Source organism: Cydia fagiglandana, chromosome 7 (assembly GCF_963556715.1).
Source record: "Cydia fagiglandana chromosome 7, ilCydFagi1.1, whole genome shotgun sequence".
In the NCBI taxonomy this organism is placed as follows: Eukaryota; Metazoa; Arthropoda; class Insecta; order Lepidoptera; family Tortricidae; genus Cydia; species Cydia fagiglandana.
The window spans coordinates 3,225,660-3,246,289 of record NC_085938.1 but is presented as its reverse complement, the minus strand read 5'-3'; the positions used below and the strand labels follow the sequence as shown (position 1 = coordinate 3,246,289).

The 20,630-nt window shown below is 37.1% G+C and overlaps 1 protein-coding gene across 1 annotated transcript; it reads right to left on the bottom strand.

Moving 5' to 3' along the window:
• Positions 1-490: 490 nt before the first annotated feature.
• On the bottom strand, positions 491-19,330 carry LOC134665719 (very long chain fatty acid elongase 7-like). Its single transcript, XM_063522689.1, has 8 exons — positions 19,263-19,330; positions 16,876-16,976; positions 6,957-7,025; positions 6,402-6,589; positions 5,893-5,970; positions 4,634-4,723; positions 2,843-3,052; positions 491-2,349 (listed from the first exon to the last, which is right to left on the bottom strand). The coding sequence occupies exons 2-8, from the start codon at positions 16,913-16,915 to the stop codon at positions 1,930-1,932; spliced, it is 1,095 nt and encodes a 364-aa protein (XP_063378759.1). The 5' UTR covers positions 16,916-16,976; positions 19,263-19,330; the 3' UTR covers positions 491-1,929.
• Between the last annotated feature and the right edge of the window lie 1,300 nt (positions 19,331-20,630).

Sequence of the window (20,630 nt, the reverse complement as noted above, 5' to 3'; positions counted from 1 at the left end):
ATATTTGTGAGCGCCTTAGCCGCTCCGATATATATGATGGCGACTGTAATAAGAACATATTAGTTTGGCAGTAAATACTTTGTTTACAACCCGCAAAGCTCGTGAAAAATGACGTCATTTCGATGTCACTAAATTATTCATAAAAAATCGGACGGTGTGCTTCAAATAGCGAAATGGCTGGAAATGGAGAGAAAAAGAAAAAAAAAGTATATATTACACAATCTTTGACCACCATACAAATTAAAATTAAACTTTAAAAGTCAAGGACAGTAATGTAATGTTACATATAAGACATTCCATCGCGCCCAAAATCTGATTCTTCAGTGTCTATTATGATAAACTTTTCACATATTTTTTTTCTGGACTTCCACCACACACGGCTTTCCCGAATGGCCACTGTTTAAAATCAATCATGCATAAAAATCTATCAGCACACAATAAATCCTTACTTAGAAAATATTGTTTACAAATAAACAGGAAAATTCCAAAATTTGTACAGAGCATTTATTTTGGCAGGAAATTAAAAGTACATGCCACAGTGGCAAGATTCTTAAATAAATTAAATCTTGGTCACAATAACTAACCTATCTTAAGTACAGTATTGCGCTAACCGGTTTACCGGATCCGGTGAACCGCATAGTTTAATATCCCTATTATTTCTTAATTGAGTCTCTTAACTTCAAACGCGGGTAAATCCATGTGACAGATTATGCGATTTAGGTGTTAAGATAATGTAACTAATAGGGTAGATATTGGCTGGGAGGGTCGAATGGATTTACCCGATTTTGAAGTTAGGTAAGCAACACAATTTGACTCTGTGAGTCACGTTTTAAGAACTAATTAAGTTAAATTTGGAGTTACAGTTAAAATACTTTTAGAACTGTACTTTTCACGTTTTAATAAAAGCTAAACATAAGTTTGTAAATTTTACAATTATTGCTATGTAACATAAAAATGCTATTATTCCGCTTTATTTTCATGCTTCTTTTAAACTATTTATAAGTAGTTTAGTTTCACATGATACAGAAACATTGACTGTCTTCTTCTACAGGGTCAATCATACTTATTATAGAAAAACATCCCTTCTGTGTACAATAGCAATGAATATTATCACGTTTTCTTATTTCCCGCCGAGTTTCTTACGACTGTATCGTCGCAGGGCTACGGTGTATTTAGAACCGGTGATAGCGTTTTTGACATTCATAAGTGCATTGCAATATGCCTAAATTGAAGAAGAAATACTTTCACTTTCACTTTGGGTCTCAAGTACCAAAATAATGTACCCCTCTGGGTACCTACAGCGTAAAAATTAGCTTTCGATTGTCTTAACTTCTACAGGAAAGACGCGAACAAGTTGACAACCAATACAATAAAATGTGTAAGGACATGTCGGGTAAGAGGAACATAGTTCATTTCACTCGGGGCGAGAGTAACAGTATGGATTGTCTTACCCCGTCTGACCTTACGATCGACAGTATATTTGCAATGTTAACCTGAAATGCTATTTGCTGAACAATAACAGCGTATGGCTATAATTTCAACAATAAAATTCTTAGCATCTACATTATTTAAAATTGTGCGGTTGGCATTTTAATATTAATGTAATTTAAATCTTAAAGCGTATCGTCTCACTGGTACGTTCAATATTTCAACAGCATTAAAAATGTTCTGCACTTTAACTACGATATGCTGAAACATCTTTTCATCAATAAAATTTATTAGCACAATCAACATATTCTCAGTGACAGAATTGACACTAATTCAATTAAAAATAAAGTCAATTTTAAGCTCTATTTCATACGTCCTTAATATTAAAACAATTTCTCCTATATACTTATCAATCGCTCCTAAATTATTTCGTTTATCATCGCCATCACAAAATTCAGTCTCAAAAAACCCGGAACTAACCATATTGTTCAACCATAAGAATCATTTCTTTATTATACTTTCGTAATCTAGTTCTTCACACGCTTTGGCTGTGCGTCTAGTGAGGAACACCTTGCCCTTCTTGATGTAGTCTCCACAAGCTTTGTCAACTGCACAAGGACAATCTTCTACATTGGAAATATCCTTACAATCATTTGTGCACACCCCTTTGTTCTTTCCCGCTGTGATTCCATTCGCTTCAACGCCATTTTGTTTGGTCCCGTTTCTTTGTTTCTCGAATTCGTTCTGTATCTCCTTTTCTCCGCTTTTCTTCTTCTTGTAGCTTTTGGAATAGAAGTTGAGAAAGAGACAGAGGAAAATTGTCACGTTGGCCGATATGAAGTAGGTGAAGCCGACCGCGTACTGACATCTTGGTGAGAAGTGAGTCCATATGCAGTAGGCGAGCATAATCACGAATTGTACCTGGAACGAAACAAACAATTATTAGAAGAACATTAAGAGGACGAGGGAATTCACATGGTAAAAATATCTAAGCCGCTTCAGTATCTTACAGTGTTAAGCCAAAGTAGTCGAACGTAACAACTGTCAAAATCATACTTTTAGAACGGAGGCCCCAGCCCCGACAGAGGGCAGGATGAGAACATGATGAAGTGGACGGCAGAGTTGAGCAGCGCGAGGATGGTTCCTTGACCACCAAGTACCTACCCTGGTCCCTCAAAATTTTCAGTAAAAATGTACCTATCTTACCAGCTGCTAAGTAGTGACGTAATTACACCTCCACAAATACTTTTGAAAATGAGGCCCAGAGAGAATATGACAAGAAGGCATAGTCAAGACCGCCAGGAAGGAAGAAGGAAGGAAGGGGTTCCTTAATCTATAAGTTCCTTGGTCCCTTAAACAAAGTCAACTAGCCCCAGTATGTGGTAGTATTTAGAACCTAAACTAAAAATCTTACCAGCTGCAAAGTAGTGACGTATTTCTTCCACCACAAATACTTTTGGAACTGAGGCCCCAGTCCGGAGAGAAGGTAGTAAGAGTACATGACGACATGGACGGCAGAGTTTAGGAGGGCGAGGATGGTCCCTTGGCCGCCGGCGGCGAACTTGAGGTAGCTCCAGGAGTAGAGGGCCATGATGCCGTGGTGGTATACGTGGAGGAATGTCACCTGAGAAGAAAATAATTTCGTATATTTGTATTAGTTCACAATGCAAACGATTAGAATAATTATGTCTTCATAAAGGCCAACAGCAAGGGCAGGGCCGTCTTAAACAATGCTGAGGCCCCTGGGCACATAAGGATTTGAGGCTCTTTTGGAAAGTAAAGAAATCTAACTAATAGTTTTCTACTATGATCTTCTATTTATTATGGGTAATCAAATATACTGTTACTGTCTGTCTTTCGGGGCCCCCTGAGGATGGGGGCCATGAGCACGGGCCCCGTGTGCCCTTATGATAAAGACGGTACTGAGCAAGTGGGGGCCATCCATTAATTACATCACACGTTTAGGGGGAGGGAGGGGGTCAAGGAAATGTGACATATTGTGACATGGGGTAGGGGGGAGACACAAAGTTTGTGACGTCACTTTAACTTCATCAGTAACCGAAAATTTATTCTTTTATTTTATTCGCTGTACATTTAAATAACAAGTTTTTAAAACGATAATCGTTTTTATTCGTTTAATTTTCTTTCCTAAGCAGTTTTGGGTTATAAAATTACTAATATTTATATCGTCAAATATTTGTATTTTGATAAAATATTAATAATACTTAGGTACAATTTGGCGATTTCGTAGAAAAAAATGTGACGTCACACTAGGGGGGAGGGGTTTGCCAAATGTGACCAAGTGTGACAAGGAGGGGGGGAGGGGTCAAAAAACCTAGAAATTCGTGTGACGTAATTAATGGATGACCCCGTGGTATTTTTCCTGTCTAGGCTCCGGGTACACTTTAAAATAGCCCGAAGGGAAACTTAATGCTTATAAGAACCCTGTGAAAACTATTTAATTTACTAAGTCTTTCTACAGCGTACTACTTAATACCACTACACTACCATTCTAATGTTTATGAATGCCAGTGTAATTTTTAATCCCCTTATTAATCATTTAGCAAACCTGTGTTAAATTTTGTCTCCTTCTAACAAACACAAATGTCAAAATGACGGATAAGGATAAAAGATAATCAAAAGTTTGTTAGATTTGACAAGCGTTTATGAATAGCGCTATAGGTGTGTAAGAAGTTTATTAGAGCGGTCTTTCTTTGCTTTCTATTCTGCCAAATAGTTTTACCATTGAATTGAGCTAAGCTAAGTAACGTCTTCTTATTCAATTAAAGCCTGACCAGTATTTAACCTTTTAACCGCCAGCAATTTTTGATCGAGCGTGCTCGTGTCGCCACCGACAGTAATTGTACCACGCAGAGTAAGGTTGGCATAGTTGCGGGAGTTATAAATGTGCTGTAAAAACCAAATCAGATCTTTGACTTATTTATCAGACTGTGGCGAAATGAGCTGGATATGTTATGTCTTATATATCAGACTCTGGCGGTTAAAGGATTAATTTGTCATTGGGCGCTGTTATTCTAATGTAGGTGTAGTATGACAGTTCAGTATAGTATGAAAAAATTAGTTCCAGTGACATTCCGCAACATGGCGCGTGATCATATTCCTGGTTTAGTAATGTTTTTTTCTTTTCAGAAGGACTAAAGCATTCAAAAACAACACTGGTGGAATGCTCGTTCGACTGACTTACCTGCTTGTTCTTTTTTCTAAGCACGAAGAACACGGTGTCGAGGAGTTCAGTGAACTTGGCGAAGAAGTACCACCATCCTAGCTCCAAAAGCTGCAAAAATACAGTTACAAAGTCAAAAAAAACACAGGCTAATATGAGTAAAAAAATTACAAATATTATATCCAACTGCTAATTTCTGCATTCCTAAATAGTAAACCCCTTATTCATAATTCATAAACGTTTACCTTTCCATCATACCAATATGTCGGGAAGGGACAAACGTTTATTATCGGCTTGTCAACTTTAGTAAACGTTTTTGAATAAGGGGTAGTCTTTGGGCCCGATTCGGATTTTGAAATAGACATCTATTAGACATCACCAAGATACGATAACGGTATGTTTAAGATCTAACCTGTCAAATTTGACATTTGCGCGATTCTGGAGATACTCTTGAACGATTTCCACAGGATATGACTTAGAGATCTAATTCACATCGAATAGATATCTTACTCTATCTAACGTAAAAGTGACATTGGTTGCCCGAATTGCGCTGCAAAAGAGATCTAGTTGATATCTAAACTATAACGTATCTAGAATGGATCTAGTACGTGTCGTCTCTTATGAACATCTTGAAGTTCGAATACGGCAGTTTATAGCGCTTCGATGGCCACTTGCGCCTTGCAAAATAAATTAGCAATTACGCTTTCATGAAAAATGCGGTGTAGCTCGTTACTTTCTGGCAGTGTACTTTCTAGTCATGGACATGTTAATCACGGTAGTACCCAGTAATGGACAGAAAAGGTGTAATGCCTTATAGCCCACCATTTATGATCTTTACTATTTATTATGGTCATTAGTTACCTGAACATAGGTACACGGTATAAAATGAGTAAACCGAATAATTTTACCAGCGTATTCCTGATCATATTTAGAGACAAAAATGTCCTATAAACTTTTTTGAAATTCGCCTAGTTTCAGAGATATTATAATAAAAAAAAACAAGTTTTTATTGTTACATAGTGTAAAAGGCCTTTTTGATGGTGATGTTGCTGCTATGGGACGTAGTCTAAACTCATATTACATTTTTTACTTCTTTTGACCTCAGAAATGCGTGGTTAAAATTATTCGGTTTCCTCATGTTACGCCGTGTAGTGTTGTTAGTTTGAAAACGTTAAAATTATAGTGAAAATTGAGTTTACGGAAAAAAAAATCCATAATTGGTGCTTGTCCATTACTGGTGCCGTCATTTTATCTAAAATAATAATTTGTACTTAATATACCTGTTTGTTTTGAGTATTTGATGGATATCTACACCCCGCGTAGAGCACACCGTCTCGAAATATGTTTAAATTCAGAGCCTGAAAAGAAACACAATACTTAATTAACTCATATTTATGTAAGCTGTGAAGGACTTAATTATGTCGAAATAAATTCTACAAAACAAACTCACTCATAGGTACTTATATATAATATTTTTAAATTATTTACATAATGTAATATAATATTTTAACTAAGTACCTACAAGGTGCTTGGACGGAACTTAAAGGATCTTAACGGTGTATAATGTGTTATAATATCATTTTCATTAAGTTCACTGGATTGGATCTAATTTCAAAGGCAATCAGTTAACTTAGTACTGGAAAAACCTTCATCAATTAATCACAGACAGCAACACCTTGATTACGTTGTATTACGTGATGAGTTCCATGATCCTGAGAGGCCTATTCTTCACCAGACTGGGGCCTACGCCGTAGATTAGTTTATTAACAGAAATAGTCTAGTCTAGTACCTTATAAACCATCATCACAGACAGCAACACTTGCGTGGCGTTGTAATACGTGATGAGTTTCGTGATCCTGAGTGGAGGCCTATTCTTCATCAGGCTGGGGCCGACGCGCACGAAGATCAGGTACGCGATCACCACGCAGAGGATCGGGATCGGACTCGACATCATGAACCATGAGTCCACTAGGGCACCTGGAAAAAATGAAAGGTCATTTATAGTTAAAAATACAGCAGAAGGAGCGAAGCTCTTCCTTTCTGACTGTGTCTGAGCACTCTGAGCGAAGTACGTATACTCACAAGAGTTCTTGACCTATGACGGTTTTCCCAACATAAAAATGATGGCGTCTTTTCCACATTGATCTTAAAAAATTCTCAAAGATTCCGTACAACTGGGGTTTGTAATCCGGATCCGAAATGTATGTAATTATCTGGATCTGGATCCGGATCCGCGGAAAATCCCATACATTTATGACCCGTCGTGCAAACCCCACTGTACAACTTAACGTACATACGTTCAAACGTAATAATGTGACGGTTAAAACGACTAATAGGTACTCACTTTTTCCAACTTTCAGTGAATCGAGATACCGGTCCACCTTTTCTAGGTAACTCATTTTGATCCCTTCACCTGAAAAAACACAAGGAAACTATTTATTTTATAAATCTAGCTGTTATGCGTCAATAGATTTGACAGTTTTGTTATAAAAATTGCGTTGACGTTAAATGTATATGGCCAGTTGCATTTGAGGTTAAAAGGAAAAAGTTTGTTCGAGTAAAAAGCATACAGAGTGTATGTTGAAATTGAAAATATTTTTTTACTAATTATTTTAAATATACATCGTAATATCTAAAAATCAAAATTCAAAATAAATTACGAAGTTAACAAGGGGCATATTTCTGTTTTACTCAATCATCATCATCTCAGCCAAAAGACGTCCACTGCTGAACATAGGCCTCCTTTCATCTCCTAGTTTTACTCAAGTTAAGTCGTAATTAGAGTGACAGAGATAGTTGCTCGAAATTTACCATTTCCGATTGTCGCGGTTAATTTGTTAAAATACAAGACATATTTGTAGAACAAAAGGCCATTTATTTCAGTTGTATCCCATACACGTATTCTACAGATTTAATACATTGTCATGCATCAAATTATATATGGACCACTAATATTTCAATAACATGTCATACACTTTATCTTAACGTAACTTTCTGACAGCTAACTGTAACACCATTTGTAATGTCAATGTGATACCAAATTGGTTAATGTGTCATGTTTAACTTTTGTCTATGAGACAAAAGTTGACTATGAATGGAATATATGAAAGAAACATTTTTATGGTTCATTTCACACGTGTTTTTAAAGGTTGAACTCTCAAAAGGTTATAATTATTACAACTGGAAATTAATTACATAAAGAAATGCTTTAACCTGTTTGCAGGCCTAAATTTATAATTTGAAATTAGTATAGACTATACTATACTGTATAGTCATTGAAACTTACTATATGAGATATTAATAACTCAGTGAGTACAGTATAATATGTACAGTCACCTGCAATAATATGTTACACAACGGAGGCCGCAAAAATATCTGACACGACTTTATTTGTAGAGCCATAAGAGCGTGTCACATATTTTTGCGGCCTTCGAAGGGTAACATATTATTGCAGGTGACTGTATCTATATGTAACCAAAAGGTGACCGTGTGGTCGTGATAGTATTGTCATTTCTATCAACATACAGATATTTTGGGTGCGGAAAGCGAAGAATCGTTGAATGTATGGGGCCCAATACATTCAACGACTTCTCTTTCCGAACAGACTCGATTCGTCTCTATAAGGCCCACTTGAACCATCCCACTAACCCCAGTGTCAAATTGTACTGGTAACCATGGTAACTCCAGGTTTAACCGGTTAACCCCGGGTCAATAGAATGGTTCAAGTGGGCATAAGTCAAGTAGTAGATGACTGTCAAAAAAGTACAATCAGCGAAAATCTTATAACAAAACTGAATTTTTCGAAAAATAAACTTATGATTAGATTACGACTATTAGTTCTACGTAATATGTTGTAATAATGTTGCTAGGCAGGCTCAGTTATTATGTAACTGTTCCTAGTTCCGGACTTAGGGTAACGAGATTATACCTGAACTCTGCTCAACAGTTAGTCTAGATGTGACATATAATCACACGGCAGAGATCGCTACGCGTTTTACACTTTGTATGGGATTTTTAACCGACTTCCAAATCCCAAAGGAGGAGGTTATCAATTCGGTTGTATGTTTTTTTTTTTTTTATTTTTTTTATTTTTTTTTTTATTTTTTATGTTTGTTACTCCATATCTCCGTCATTAGTGGACCGATTTTGAAAATTCTTTTTTTGATTGAATGTATATGCATACAGATTGGTCCCGTTTCTATTAAAACCCAGTTCTGATGATGGGTTCCATGAGGAATCGAGGGAACTCCTCAAATCTTAAAGGCATACATATAGTGACTTTTGGGTTTTTATCATCAAATCAAGCATATACATCTAAAAAAGTGACATTTGATGAAGTGGAACTGCTGATGATGACCAGAACGGAACTCCTCAACGACGCATAGTTCACGGTTGGCGATTTGTCCTCTTCGTTATGTTTGTTAAGCAAGTTCAGTTTTTAAGCTACATTTTTGTCAAGCTCGAGTTCTGATGATGGGATCCATGAGGAATCGAGAGAACTCCTCAAATCTTAAAGGCATGCGTATAGAGATTTTTGTAATTACATCAAAAAATCAAGCATTTTCATTAAAAACTGTCGCATTTGATGAAGTGGAACTGCTGATGATGATCAGAACAGAACTCTTCAACGACGCATAGTTCACGTTTCGCGATTTTTCCTCTTCGTTATGTTTGTTAAGCAAGTTAAGTTTTTAAGCCACATTTTTGTCAAGCTCGAGTTCTGATGATGGGATCCATAAGGAATCGAGGGAACTCCTCAAATATTGAAGGCATGCGTATAGAGATTTTTGTGTTTACATCAGGAAATTAAGCATTTTCATTAAAAACTGTCGCATTTGATGAAGTGGAACTGCTGATGATGATCAGAACAGAACTCTTCAACGACGCATAGTTCACGTTTGGCGATTTTTCCTCTTCGTTATGTTTGTTAAGCAAGTTAAGTTTTTAAGCCACATTTTTGTCAAGCTCGAGTTCTCATGATGGGAACCATAAGGAATCGAGGGAACTCCTCAAATATTAAAGGCATACGCATAGATTTTTTTGTATTTTCATCATAAAATCAAGCATTTACTTTAAAAACTGTCACATTTGATGAAATGGAACTGCTGATGATGACCAGAATAGAACTCTTCAACAACGCATAGTACACATTTGGTGATTACGAATTTCGATTTTGACTTGGACTGGGTCCCGGACTCGGACCCAGAACCGGACTCATACCCGGATCCGGTTCGGACCCGGACCCGGACCTGGACTCGGACCCGGGCTCGGACCCGGACTCGGACCCGGACTCAGACCCGGACTCGGACCCGGACCTTGACCCGGAAAACCACTATGATACCTTAACTAAATAAACCACTATGATTACCTACCATAAAATGTGTAAGTATATAAGTATGATGATGCCAATCTTACTAGCCCCTCCCGCTTAAACCCCCGTACACCGCAACGCATGCGCCGTTAAGTGGGTTAGGTTAGGTTTGAACTGCGATCCTCACAGAACCCAACTGATATCAGGAAGTGGGTTAGGTTAGGCTAGAACTACGACCCTTACAGAAGCGAAATGCTAGTAGAAAAGTGGGTGGTTTTACCTCCTTTTCTACATAGTAGGTATACCATCTACAATAATCTTTCACCGGCCCCCATAGAAGTCGGTTTTTTTTTCTTAAAAATTATGAGTTTCCAAAACATCCCGCTTGGCGCACTGTTCAATCCCATACAAAAATAGACATAACGCAAACGCGAACGCTCGCCACGCTATCGAATGAAATTTACACTTAGGGGCTCTGTATCATCACCTACACTATTAGGGTTCCGTACCCAAAGGGTAAAACGGGACCCTATTACTAAGACTCTGCTGTCCGTCCGTCTGTCACCAGGCTGTATCTCACGAACTGTGATAGCTAGACAGTTGAAATTTTCACAGATGATGTATTTCTGTTGCCGCTATAACAACAAATACTAAAAACAGAATAAAATAAAGATTTAAGTGGGGCTCCCATACAACAAACGTGATTTTTGACCGAAGTTAAGCAACGTCGGGCGGGGTCAGTAGTTGGATGGGTGACCGTTTTTTTTGCCTTTTTTTTACCTTACTGTATATTAGTGGACCTCATTTATGCCTTTTGTAATAAGGTCCGCCGATGTAGTAGGAGTGTTGCCGTTTGTACCATAGTAATAATCTTACAATTGTCAAGTCATGTTTTAATGAACCATGTCTAACACTGTTGATATTGCAATTTAAGTCACTTACCCACTCGTAGCGTAGCGGTTTAAGCCTATCGACCTACGTTTGTAGGTCAGTTTCCCTTTATCAAGTTGTTATGTTGACATTATTATCCACTTCTCACAACATCTACACACGTTTGATTCTTATTCCCAAGGCGTAAGGTCCTAAAATGTGTATATGTTTATGGTTGCTTTCCCTAGTGTAGGGATTAAGTACGGTCAATTGATGTGATTCAAAAGTGGGGAAAACTAACGGCTCAGTAGTCATTCAGACCCTAACAAATCAAGAGTGATGAAGGCGTTTGAATAAATGTTATTCTTGCTGGAGATGACTAGAAATGTATACAGAATGAAGTTTTGAGGTGAACATAATTCTATGTAGTGTATAGTTTGCTAATCTAGCTCTGAGATAGAGTGTGGAATAGTGATGTGCCGATGAGAACGTTCTCGTTTCTGAGAATTCCTATCCGTAGAAATTTCCGGAAAGTTTCCAACTTTCTCGAGAACGTTCTCTTATTAGCATAAATAAGTTATGAACAATCGTATTTTTTTTAATTACATAGGCATCGACAACAGTGGAGAACCCTTCTGAGAGCCCTGATGAGGGATAACAGGATTCCATCATCATCATCATCATACATAGGCATTATAGCATAGGCATCAAGTCCGCTATTTGTACATTTTATATGTATTTTATGCAATAAAGTTTAAATAAATAAATAAATAAATAAAATAAATATACCTTTTGACACAACTACTTAACTTGTTTGGGCAATTTTGTCTTGTTTTAGTCCTGGTTTTTTTATCAAATTATTTATTATATTACTATGAATGGTGCCAATTATTTCCTTTTAAGCTTCCATGGTATGGGTTGGTCTCCTACACTAAGCGATTAAACAAAAGAATTCATCGCTTTTGCGACGAAAAGGTAAAACTCACAGAGAACATTTCCGAGAGATTTCCGAGAAGGTTTCAGATAGATTTCTCAGGAAATTTTCGAGAACGGCACATTATCTTTTTGTACGAATACCTACTATAGGCATTTTGTCTTTGGTAAAGACAAGTTTACTTTCCGGCGGAATTTTTTCAAGGTATTTGCTCTTGAATAAAACGTGAAAATTCAATATAAAAAAAAAATTACTTTAATCTCTTCACAGTGTAGACCAACGGTCGGCAACCAGCGGTCGGAACCTCTCACTTGCGGCTCGCGAGCCTCCCTCCCTATTTTGTATGTAATATTGACAAATGACAATGTCCGATAAAGTCATAAATATTAACAAAGTGCGGCCCGCGACCACTTCGTTGACTGCTATGCGGCCCTTGGCTGCTAAAAGATTGCCGACCGCTGGTGTAGAAGATGGTACCATCGCCCTCACTGTTAACTGTACATCAGTGGACCTTATGCCTTTTGTAATAAGGTCTAATGTACAGTTAGGAGTGTCGCGGCCTTCTGTTAATCTGTTCCCCCTTCCCCCTATTTTTCTACACGCCCACACACTATACAATGCACGTCATTATAAATTTAGTAAGCAACTAGGAACATAAATATAGTTCGATGACGCACCTGTACAGGTTTATTTATAGAAGTAATCACTTAGCGCTTGTCAGGTTTTAAATATACAGGATGGAAATGGAATCCCTGGGCCATGCTCCGAAATCAACGGTGACTAAATGGGGTTGGCAACTGTCAAAGATTTTGATAAATGGCGCTAGCGTAGATTTTAGTTGTTTCTAGTTTTGTTCTATGGAATTCTGCTTAAACGACTTCCAGGTCATAAAATAAAATAAAAAACAAGAATTTGATAGTTACCGTAGGATAAATAGGTAAAACCTATGCTGGCGCCATCTGTCAAAACCTGCAGTATGTACCATCTGACGAGCAAAACTCTAAACAGAACCCATTCGATAGCGGAACGAGCGTTCGCGTTTGCGATATGTCTATTTTTGTATGGGATTTTAAACAGCGCGCCATGCGGGACGTTTTGGAAACTCAAAATGACAATTAACGCAAACGCGTACGTCACGCTATCCAATGAAATTTAGGGGTACTGTATTACAAAAATAACTATCGATGTAGTATATAAATTTGATGCCACATAACAAAATCCTGCAGTTTCCGTTGCATAAGCATCTGATAATTGTACAGGATATTATCCACCTCTTTAATAAAATGGACTTCCAACTTTTACTTAATTTACCTACCTTTGGGTTACTCACCCTGTATATTTACAGCCTATTCGTCTTTTCAGAATCGAAACTAATTAAAAATCAATTTCCCATTAAATATAATTATCTAAGGCCATTTGTTTCAAGCCCAATAACCCCACTACAGGCTGAACTTTATTCAGGCCAGGCCAAACCTATTATAGGAAGTTACTATTTCAAGTTAGTTGACACGTTAATTAACTATCATTATTAAAACCTGTGATTAAAGTGGTATTATTAACTACGAATAAAATCAATTCTAGGGGGTGGTTTACACCCTCAGTTGGCAACAGCGGGTTATTAAACTATTGATTAGTGGAAAATCTGAATTTAGATTTAAGGTGACAGCCTATTTCTAACCGCAGGCAGCTGCACTACTGGTACTGAACGCGTCGCTGTCATTGACAATTTCCATAGTAAAATGAATAGTAGTGCCGCTGTTGTTGGAAATGGACTGTCACCTTTATGTATCATGTATTTTACATGTTTTTGGGTTCCGTATTCAAAGGTTAAAAACGGGACCCTTTTACTAAGACTCCGCTGTCCGTCCGTCCGTCTGTCTGTCACTCGGCTGTATCTCATGAACCGTGATAGCTAGGTTGCATTACTGTAGCGGCATTGTGGTGGCCGCCGCAGTATATCTAGAGTTAAAACAAGAAAAGTTTGCAGCGATTTTGATAACCCACGCAGTGCAAGTGATATTTTAAACGTCAAACTTCTATGAAATTATGATGTATAAAATAACACTTGCACTGCGTTGGCTATCAAAATAGCTTTTCTGCAAACTTTTCTTGGTCTAACTCTATCAATTGCCTCGATGAGTGAAGGAATGAACGTCATAATGCGGCGTCATACTGCCGTATTCGAACTTCAAGATATTCACAAGAGACGACACGTGCTAGATCCATTCTAGATACGTTATAGTTTAGATATCAACTAGTTGTCTTTTGCAGCGCAATTCGGGCAACTAATGTCACTTTTACGTTAGATAGAGTAAGATATCTATTAGATCTCTAAGTCATATCCTGTGGAAATCCTGTGGAAATGTCAAATTTGACAGGTTAGATCTTAAACATATCGTTATCGTATCTTGGGGATGTCTTAAAGATGTCTAATTAATAGATGTCTATTTCATAATCCGAATCGGGCCCATAGGACCAGCCGGGTTGGCCATTTTACATACATTAGAAACAAGGTAGTTTATGTACGCCAAACACTAGCTAATTGTGACGCACTTGATGTACGATATTATGATCATTTTTAATATTTACTTTGGTACATTAAATTATTGTATTCTTGCATGTTATAAATACTGCCCGCCCCTGAGGAACTTGGGTATAAACGGGCCACATAGCCAATAACAAACCTAAAGTCTTAGGTCAAAACAAATCTAATCGTTCATTAAAAATGTAGGTTAAACAAGGGCTAAATTGCGCCAAAAACATATACTCAACTCCCCTCTTATATACCACAGAATAAGGTCGAAAACTGTGTACATATCTTTGACGTTAACTATACATCGCGTGACTAGAAAGAGCGATCGGTAAAACAAATGAAAAGCGATTCTTGAAAAGCCTGTTTACCATATTAGCGGTAATTTGAGTCTTATTTAAGTAAAAGTAAGGTTGATTTTAGTAACATGTTTACTTAAAAACAATAACCTTAATTTTGTTTATGTTATACATTTCTAAACCTAGTGCGGCTATTTTCACGACGTCAGCTAAGTACATTATGATTTAAAATGATGTATGAATACAGATTGTATATTTTTTTTCACACATTACATTCTAACGTACATTTATTTGCGGCCCTTTTCTCAAAAGCTTGTAACTTGTAATACAAGTGGTAGTCCCTTTCTAACACAAGCTGTCAAAAAGTGTTATCCGCTTGTTTTACAAGTTACAAGCATTTCATAAACAGGGCACAGAGGCCCGTTTATCAAAAGCTTGTAATTTTGTAATACAAGTGGAAGTCCCTTTCTAACACAAGCTGTCAAAAAGTGACATCCGCTTGTATTACAAGTTACAAGCTTTTGAGAAAGGGGCCCCTGACATCAAAACGAAATCTGAATGATGTCAGTTATCATTCGTGCGTTGATTTCGCTCGAATCGATGTAGGTACTAAGCTTTATAAATATGTATAGAGAAATGTGTGTCCAGACATTTGATTGTTGTGTGACTATGTAATGTCATTGTAAATGTTTTTATGAAAGTCATAAACTGGTGACTTTCTTGTCTGACCCCTTCTTGGACAGATGCCATATTTTATGAAGCGCGAAATGGAAGTCAGAATAATAAATGACCTTTCTAGGGTCCCGTACTAAAAATGTAAAAAGGAACCCTTATCCGTTTGTACCCTTAGTACTCTGTCCGTATGTCTATCTGTCAAATTGGTAAATATTTTGAGAACTACTTACGCTATCGATTTGAATATTGGAAACGTTATAATCAAGGCTCTAAATATAATACAGGATGTTTCATAGCGAGCAGACACGTAGTAAATGCCATTCTCGACATTTTAATTTGTTTTTTATTACTCAAATATTATTCACAGCCTAGCCTAATTTAAATATAACAAATCTGTTAATATATTTAAATATTAACAGATTTTCGTCACGTAAGTATATTTCTTTTACGTTTTTTCACTAAGGTACATATTTATTTTGACTGATTTAGGAATTTTGCATATACGCTAACATATTTAATACCTATGTTCTTTTTAGTTACCTATTTATTAAAAAAAAACATTGAGATAAATTACAAATCTACCCTTAATTTTTTTTTTACCCTTTAAATTCAAACTAAAGTGAAAAGTATTAAATATTACAACAAGCTTGCTTACATAAAATTAGGGCTCAGAAATGTAAATAGGCCGTCTAATAGATTTGTAAATACGTGTAAATAATTAAAGAACACTTTGAATAATCGAACAGAAGTACACAATGGAGCGGGGTTAGCGGTTACGAAACGATATTGATGAAAACAATGAATGATTACTAGTCTAATGTTAATATTTAAAGAGAAACGCCTTGGATTCATTGATTTCAAGTTTCACGATTTTCACGCAATATTTTTACTCATTTAACATTAATATGCGCGTCTATTCTCGATGAACTCAAGATTATATAGAGGCTCTCTACTTCACCCATTAATGGTAACATTCCATTTCTAATCGCAGCTGCACTACCGGTACTGAACGCGTCGCTGTCATTGTCAATTTCCATAGTAAAATTGACAGTAGTGCAGCTGTCGTTCGAAATGGAATGTTACCCTAACGCGTACTTAGATGGAGAAGATGATCACTGGCACTGGCCATATGGCAAGGAAGCGTAGGGATGGACGTATGGCCACGCGTAGGGCGAACAGAATAACGTCAGAGACAAAAGCCAAATGTGCAGTCTGTAAACTGTAATGACAGAGCCTTAACCGGGCCCAAGACAGAGCGACTTGGAAAGCATAGGCCCAGCAGACAAAAAGCCAATCGCTATCGCTACGTAGCGAACGAAACGCAACTGTCACTGTCACACTAATCTGGAAGAGTGATAAGAAGACGATGGCGAAACGCCAGCGATCGTCACCTTGGCTAGGCCGCCTGGTCTTTCATCTAATCTCCTCTCAATAACCTTATTTATACTCAAAAGCTTTGTCAACCATCTCCATGTGTTGGATGATGAACCTCAGTAGTGCTTTGAATTTCTTAGATTCCAAAAAGCTTGTTCCAAAGTCCTTTTCTCTGTCAGGTGAGGGCGTGTCTAATTTCCGCCACCTTTAGCCTTTCCGCCCAATTAGATCTTGAAATGGTGAGGTGTTACCTAATTTATTTATACTTACTTGAAGGATTGGCGAGTTGAAGCGGCAACGGGCTGGCCATGATTCCTTGGATGTCTGGAGCATGTGAGTCTTCACGAGGTTGACCGCCAACGGAATGAGACCTGACAAAGTAAAAGACAGGTGATAGGGATGTTGACATAACGTCAAAGACTGTCTATAAGTTAAGTTTATAAGGTTTTTAGTCACTTCTAAGTCTTGCATTTGTACATATTATTCCACTAATAGAAGGTGGGTAAAGAACAAGGATCGAAGATCTTTCTTTCTGACTGTGACTGAGCGTAGTATTAAAACACATTTTTATTTTATATAGCTGCACCACTGCAAGTTTCCTAGCTATGTTTTGCAAAAGAAACTGCGTCGAAATATCGAGAGCTCGGAAACAATACGAACTGCCGTATTCGAACTTCAAGATATTCAGAAGAGACGACACGTACTAGATCCATTCTAGATACGTTATAGTTTAGATATCAACTAGTTCTCTTTTGCAGAGCAATTCGGGCAACCAATGTCACTTTTACGTTAGATAGAGTAAGATGGGAATTGGATCTCTAAATCATATCCTGTGAAAATCGTTCAAGAGTATCTCCAGAATCGCACTGGTTATTTGACAGGTTAGATCTTAAACATATCGTTATCGTATCTTGGTGATGTCTAAAAGATGTCTAATAGCTGTCTTTTTCAAAATCCGAATCGGGCCCAAAAGGTAATCACCGTCCATATCCCGGTTGATATAAGTCTAGCAAAGAGCGATTAGTAAAATATTACGTGCTAGTTCGGAGAAACGCATCAGCTGGAGCCGGGATTTGAACCCACGACCTCCAGTTCCAGTTTAGAAGCAGATCATATTAATCAAATAATCATATAGATATTTGTATCGCGTGTTTGTAGCAAATAACCTTGGAAGAAAACCCTAGAATTTATCATTTGCATAATGTCGCAGAGCCAGTACAAGTACCTAGGTACTCCAGTATCGTTGAGTATGGTTGAGTAATTGAGTATAGTTAATATTAATATTTTCTCGAAGAAGTTTCAGTCTATCCTAGAAACGATGAAATTACATCCTTTACTTTTGAATGGCTAATACATCATCATCATCATCAACTCCTAGCCGACTTTGGCGGTTGGCCACCGCGACTGCGTTCTACCACCGAGAGCGTCGCTGGTGCGCTCTCAGGTGACTGACATAGCCAATTTTTGCAGCAAATGTGCGACCATACTCACTGCAGGTCAACACCCCTCCGACATAATATCTCTACTGCTACATGTAAAATATGTATAATAGATATTTTGTTACCCAAAAAGGAATTTGAATTAAAATTTCGTATTCATATATTCCTGGTAAAATAGTATTATTTTATTTATTTACAAAGTATTTTGTAAGTTACCACGACAACATGTTTATTTTATATTAAATTTTAGCAAATAGAATCGAGGGCATATGTTATGTTTATATTGTATGTATATTGTCTTATTTTTAGTGTTGTATATAAACGTACTATTATAATTTATAATTATAAGTCAATCATTAATCGTTTGTCTTTTGATTAATCTGTCATTGTGACTTCTGTATTTGTAAAAAAGACATAAGGATAAAATAAATTAATTGAGGCTTGTAAAGTTTTAAATATAAGAGGGCTAGACTGTAGAAAATCTGGCCGATTGAAATAAGTAAATGTATGTATATTCGTGATAAACTCAAAAATTATTGAACGGATTTTCTTGCGGTTTTCACCTATAAATAGAGTGATTCTTGAGGAAGGTTTAGGTGTATAATTTGTTAAGGTTTTGTGTAACCCGTGCGAAGCCGGGGCGGGTAGTAGTTAATGTATAAAATACAAAGTATGTATGGGTGTCAATGTTATTTTTGTGAACGTAAATTGTTTCATAATAAACTCTACTTTTACAAGCTCGCATGTCAAATCTAATTCCAATATCCATAAATATTAAGTTAAATTACCTTTACTAATGTTATTGTTTGCTTACACTAAAGCATTTAAATGAATATTGCTTACTTTAATATTCAGGCTTCTATTGTTATTTCCCATGTGTGAACACATTTCTCACTAGTTCCTTTTATAGATTAAAATTACTTACGTAAGTTTTCCTTCATGCTCAAATTGAATTAAACGTTACGTAAACATTTTCCAGCAATAATTTGGTGAACTTCAGTAAGTAACTAATAATTCTAATTCTCAATAAATATATTCCCCAATTATAACAACACCTATAAACATACAAAGATTATTGTCAAAACGAAAAAAAGTTTCAATTATTAAATAATTAATCAAAGTTAAAAACAAAACACTGATTCACAATCACATTTCCTTTTCTATTTAAATACTGGCAGTTTTCAGCCATTACTTTTAACAATTAAAAAAGATACTCACCGTTCAAATTTCGAATCAGCCGGTGTTCGAAATCGTTGGTAACGGGCACCGTGCGAGCGGTGCGGTGATGGAGCCGGCACTGCGGTACTATCGACCGGGCAGCTTATAAAATAAGTGAACACGCGACAGACATAGTTCCTTCAAGACTACAGGAGTTCTAATTTTAAATTATTAATGTGTTATTTTATTCTAAAGTAACCTAAATTATCCATTTCATTTTTAACTTATATACTTCCTCTGAATACAATTTTAACATTACAGCACGTTGTTCGTAAGAGTAGGAAACGATCCTCCGTAACGAACTTGCGACAAGCAACTTTTGTTTTTATTACAAATTAAAATTACATATGTTTCCGCTCTTCCAGTCATCATCTTCCTCGCGTTGTCCCGGCTTTTGCCACGGCTCATGGGAGCCTGGGGTCCGCTTGGCAACTAATCCCGAGAATTGGCGTAGGCACTAGTTTTTATGAAAGAGACTGCCATCTGACCCTACAAACCCAAATAGTAAACTAGACCCTATTGGGATTAAATAGTCCGGTTATTAGAATGTAAGTATTCGCTCTTCTTGTCCAGTAGAGATACATTTAAATTTAAAAAATCCCTACTATCTGTCTGTTACCTCTTCACGCTTAAACGGCTATAAAGATAGTTTGAGGCCCGAGGAAGGACAAAGGATAGTTTTAATCAATAACCATCATCATTCCACGCAGACAAAGTCGCCAGCATTAGCTAGTTAAGTCTTTCCTCTATACCTAGCGTTATCCCGGCCTTTGCCAGGGTCCGCTTTCCTACTTGCTTTCCTCCACTTTGCGCGATCCTGGGCATCGTCTCGTGTGAGCCCGTTCACGCTCATATCTGCTTTCACGACAGTGAACCTAGCTAGTTAAGTAATAAATACATAATCCATGTCCTGATGATAGAGGCACTTCCTTAAAAACCTTAGTCTTTCAAATGGTAAGCGATATAATCGCGATCGATCGATTAACAAAAGAAAAAGTGGCTGTGACATACGGACGGACAGATAGACAGACAGACATGACGAATCTGGGTTCTGTTTTTTGCCATTTTGCTACGGAACCCTAAAAATACGGATTTCGGGAGTCATGGAGAACCAGGGGAGAGGCCTTTGCCCAGCAGTGGGACACACAGATACGCTTGAAAAAAAAAGCAAAATACAATTTGAAATATATGATGTTATTCAAAAATACAAAACTAATTGCCAGCTAAAATGTTATTGATGTTAAGTTCAAAATATACCTACCACAACTTTGGGAACATACAGGGTCATTTTTGGACCGTTAGCCATATTGTGCGAGGTGATTAGGTAGGCCATACGGTAGTACATACTATTAGTTATTCTGTGGCCAT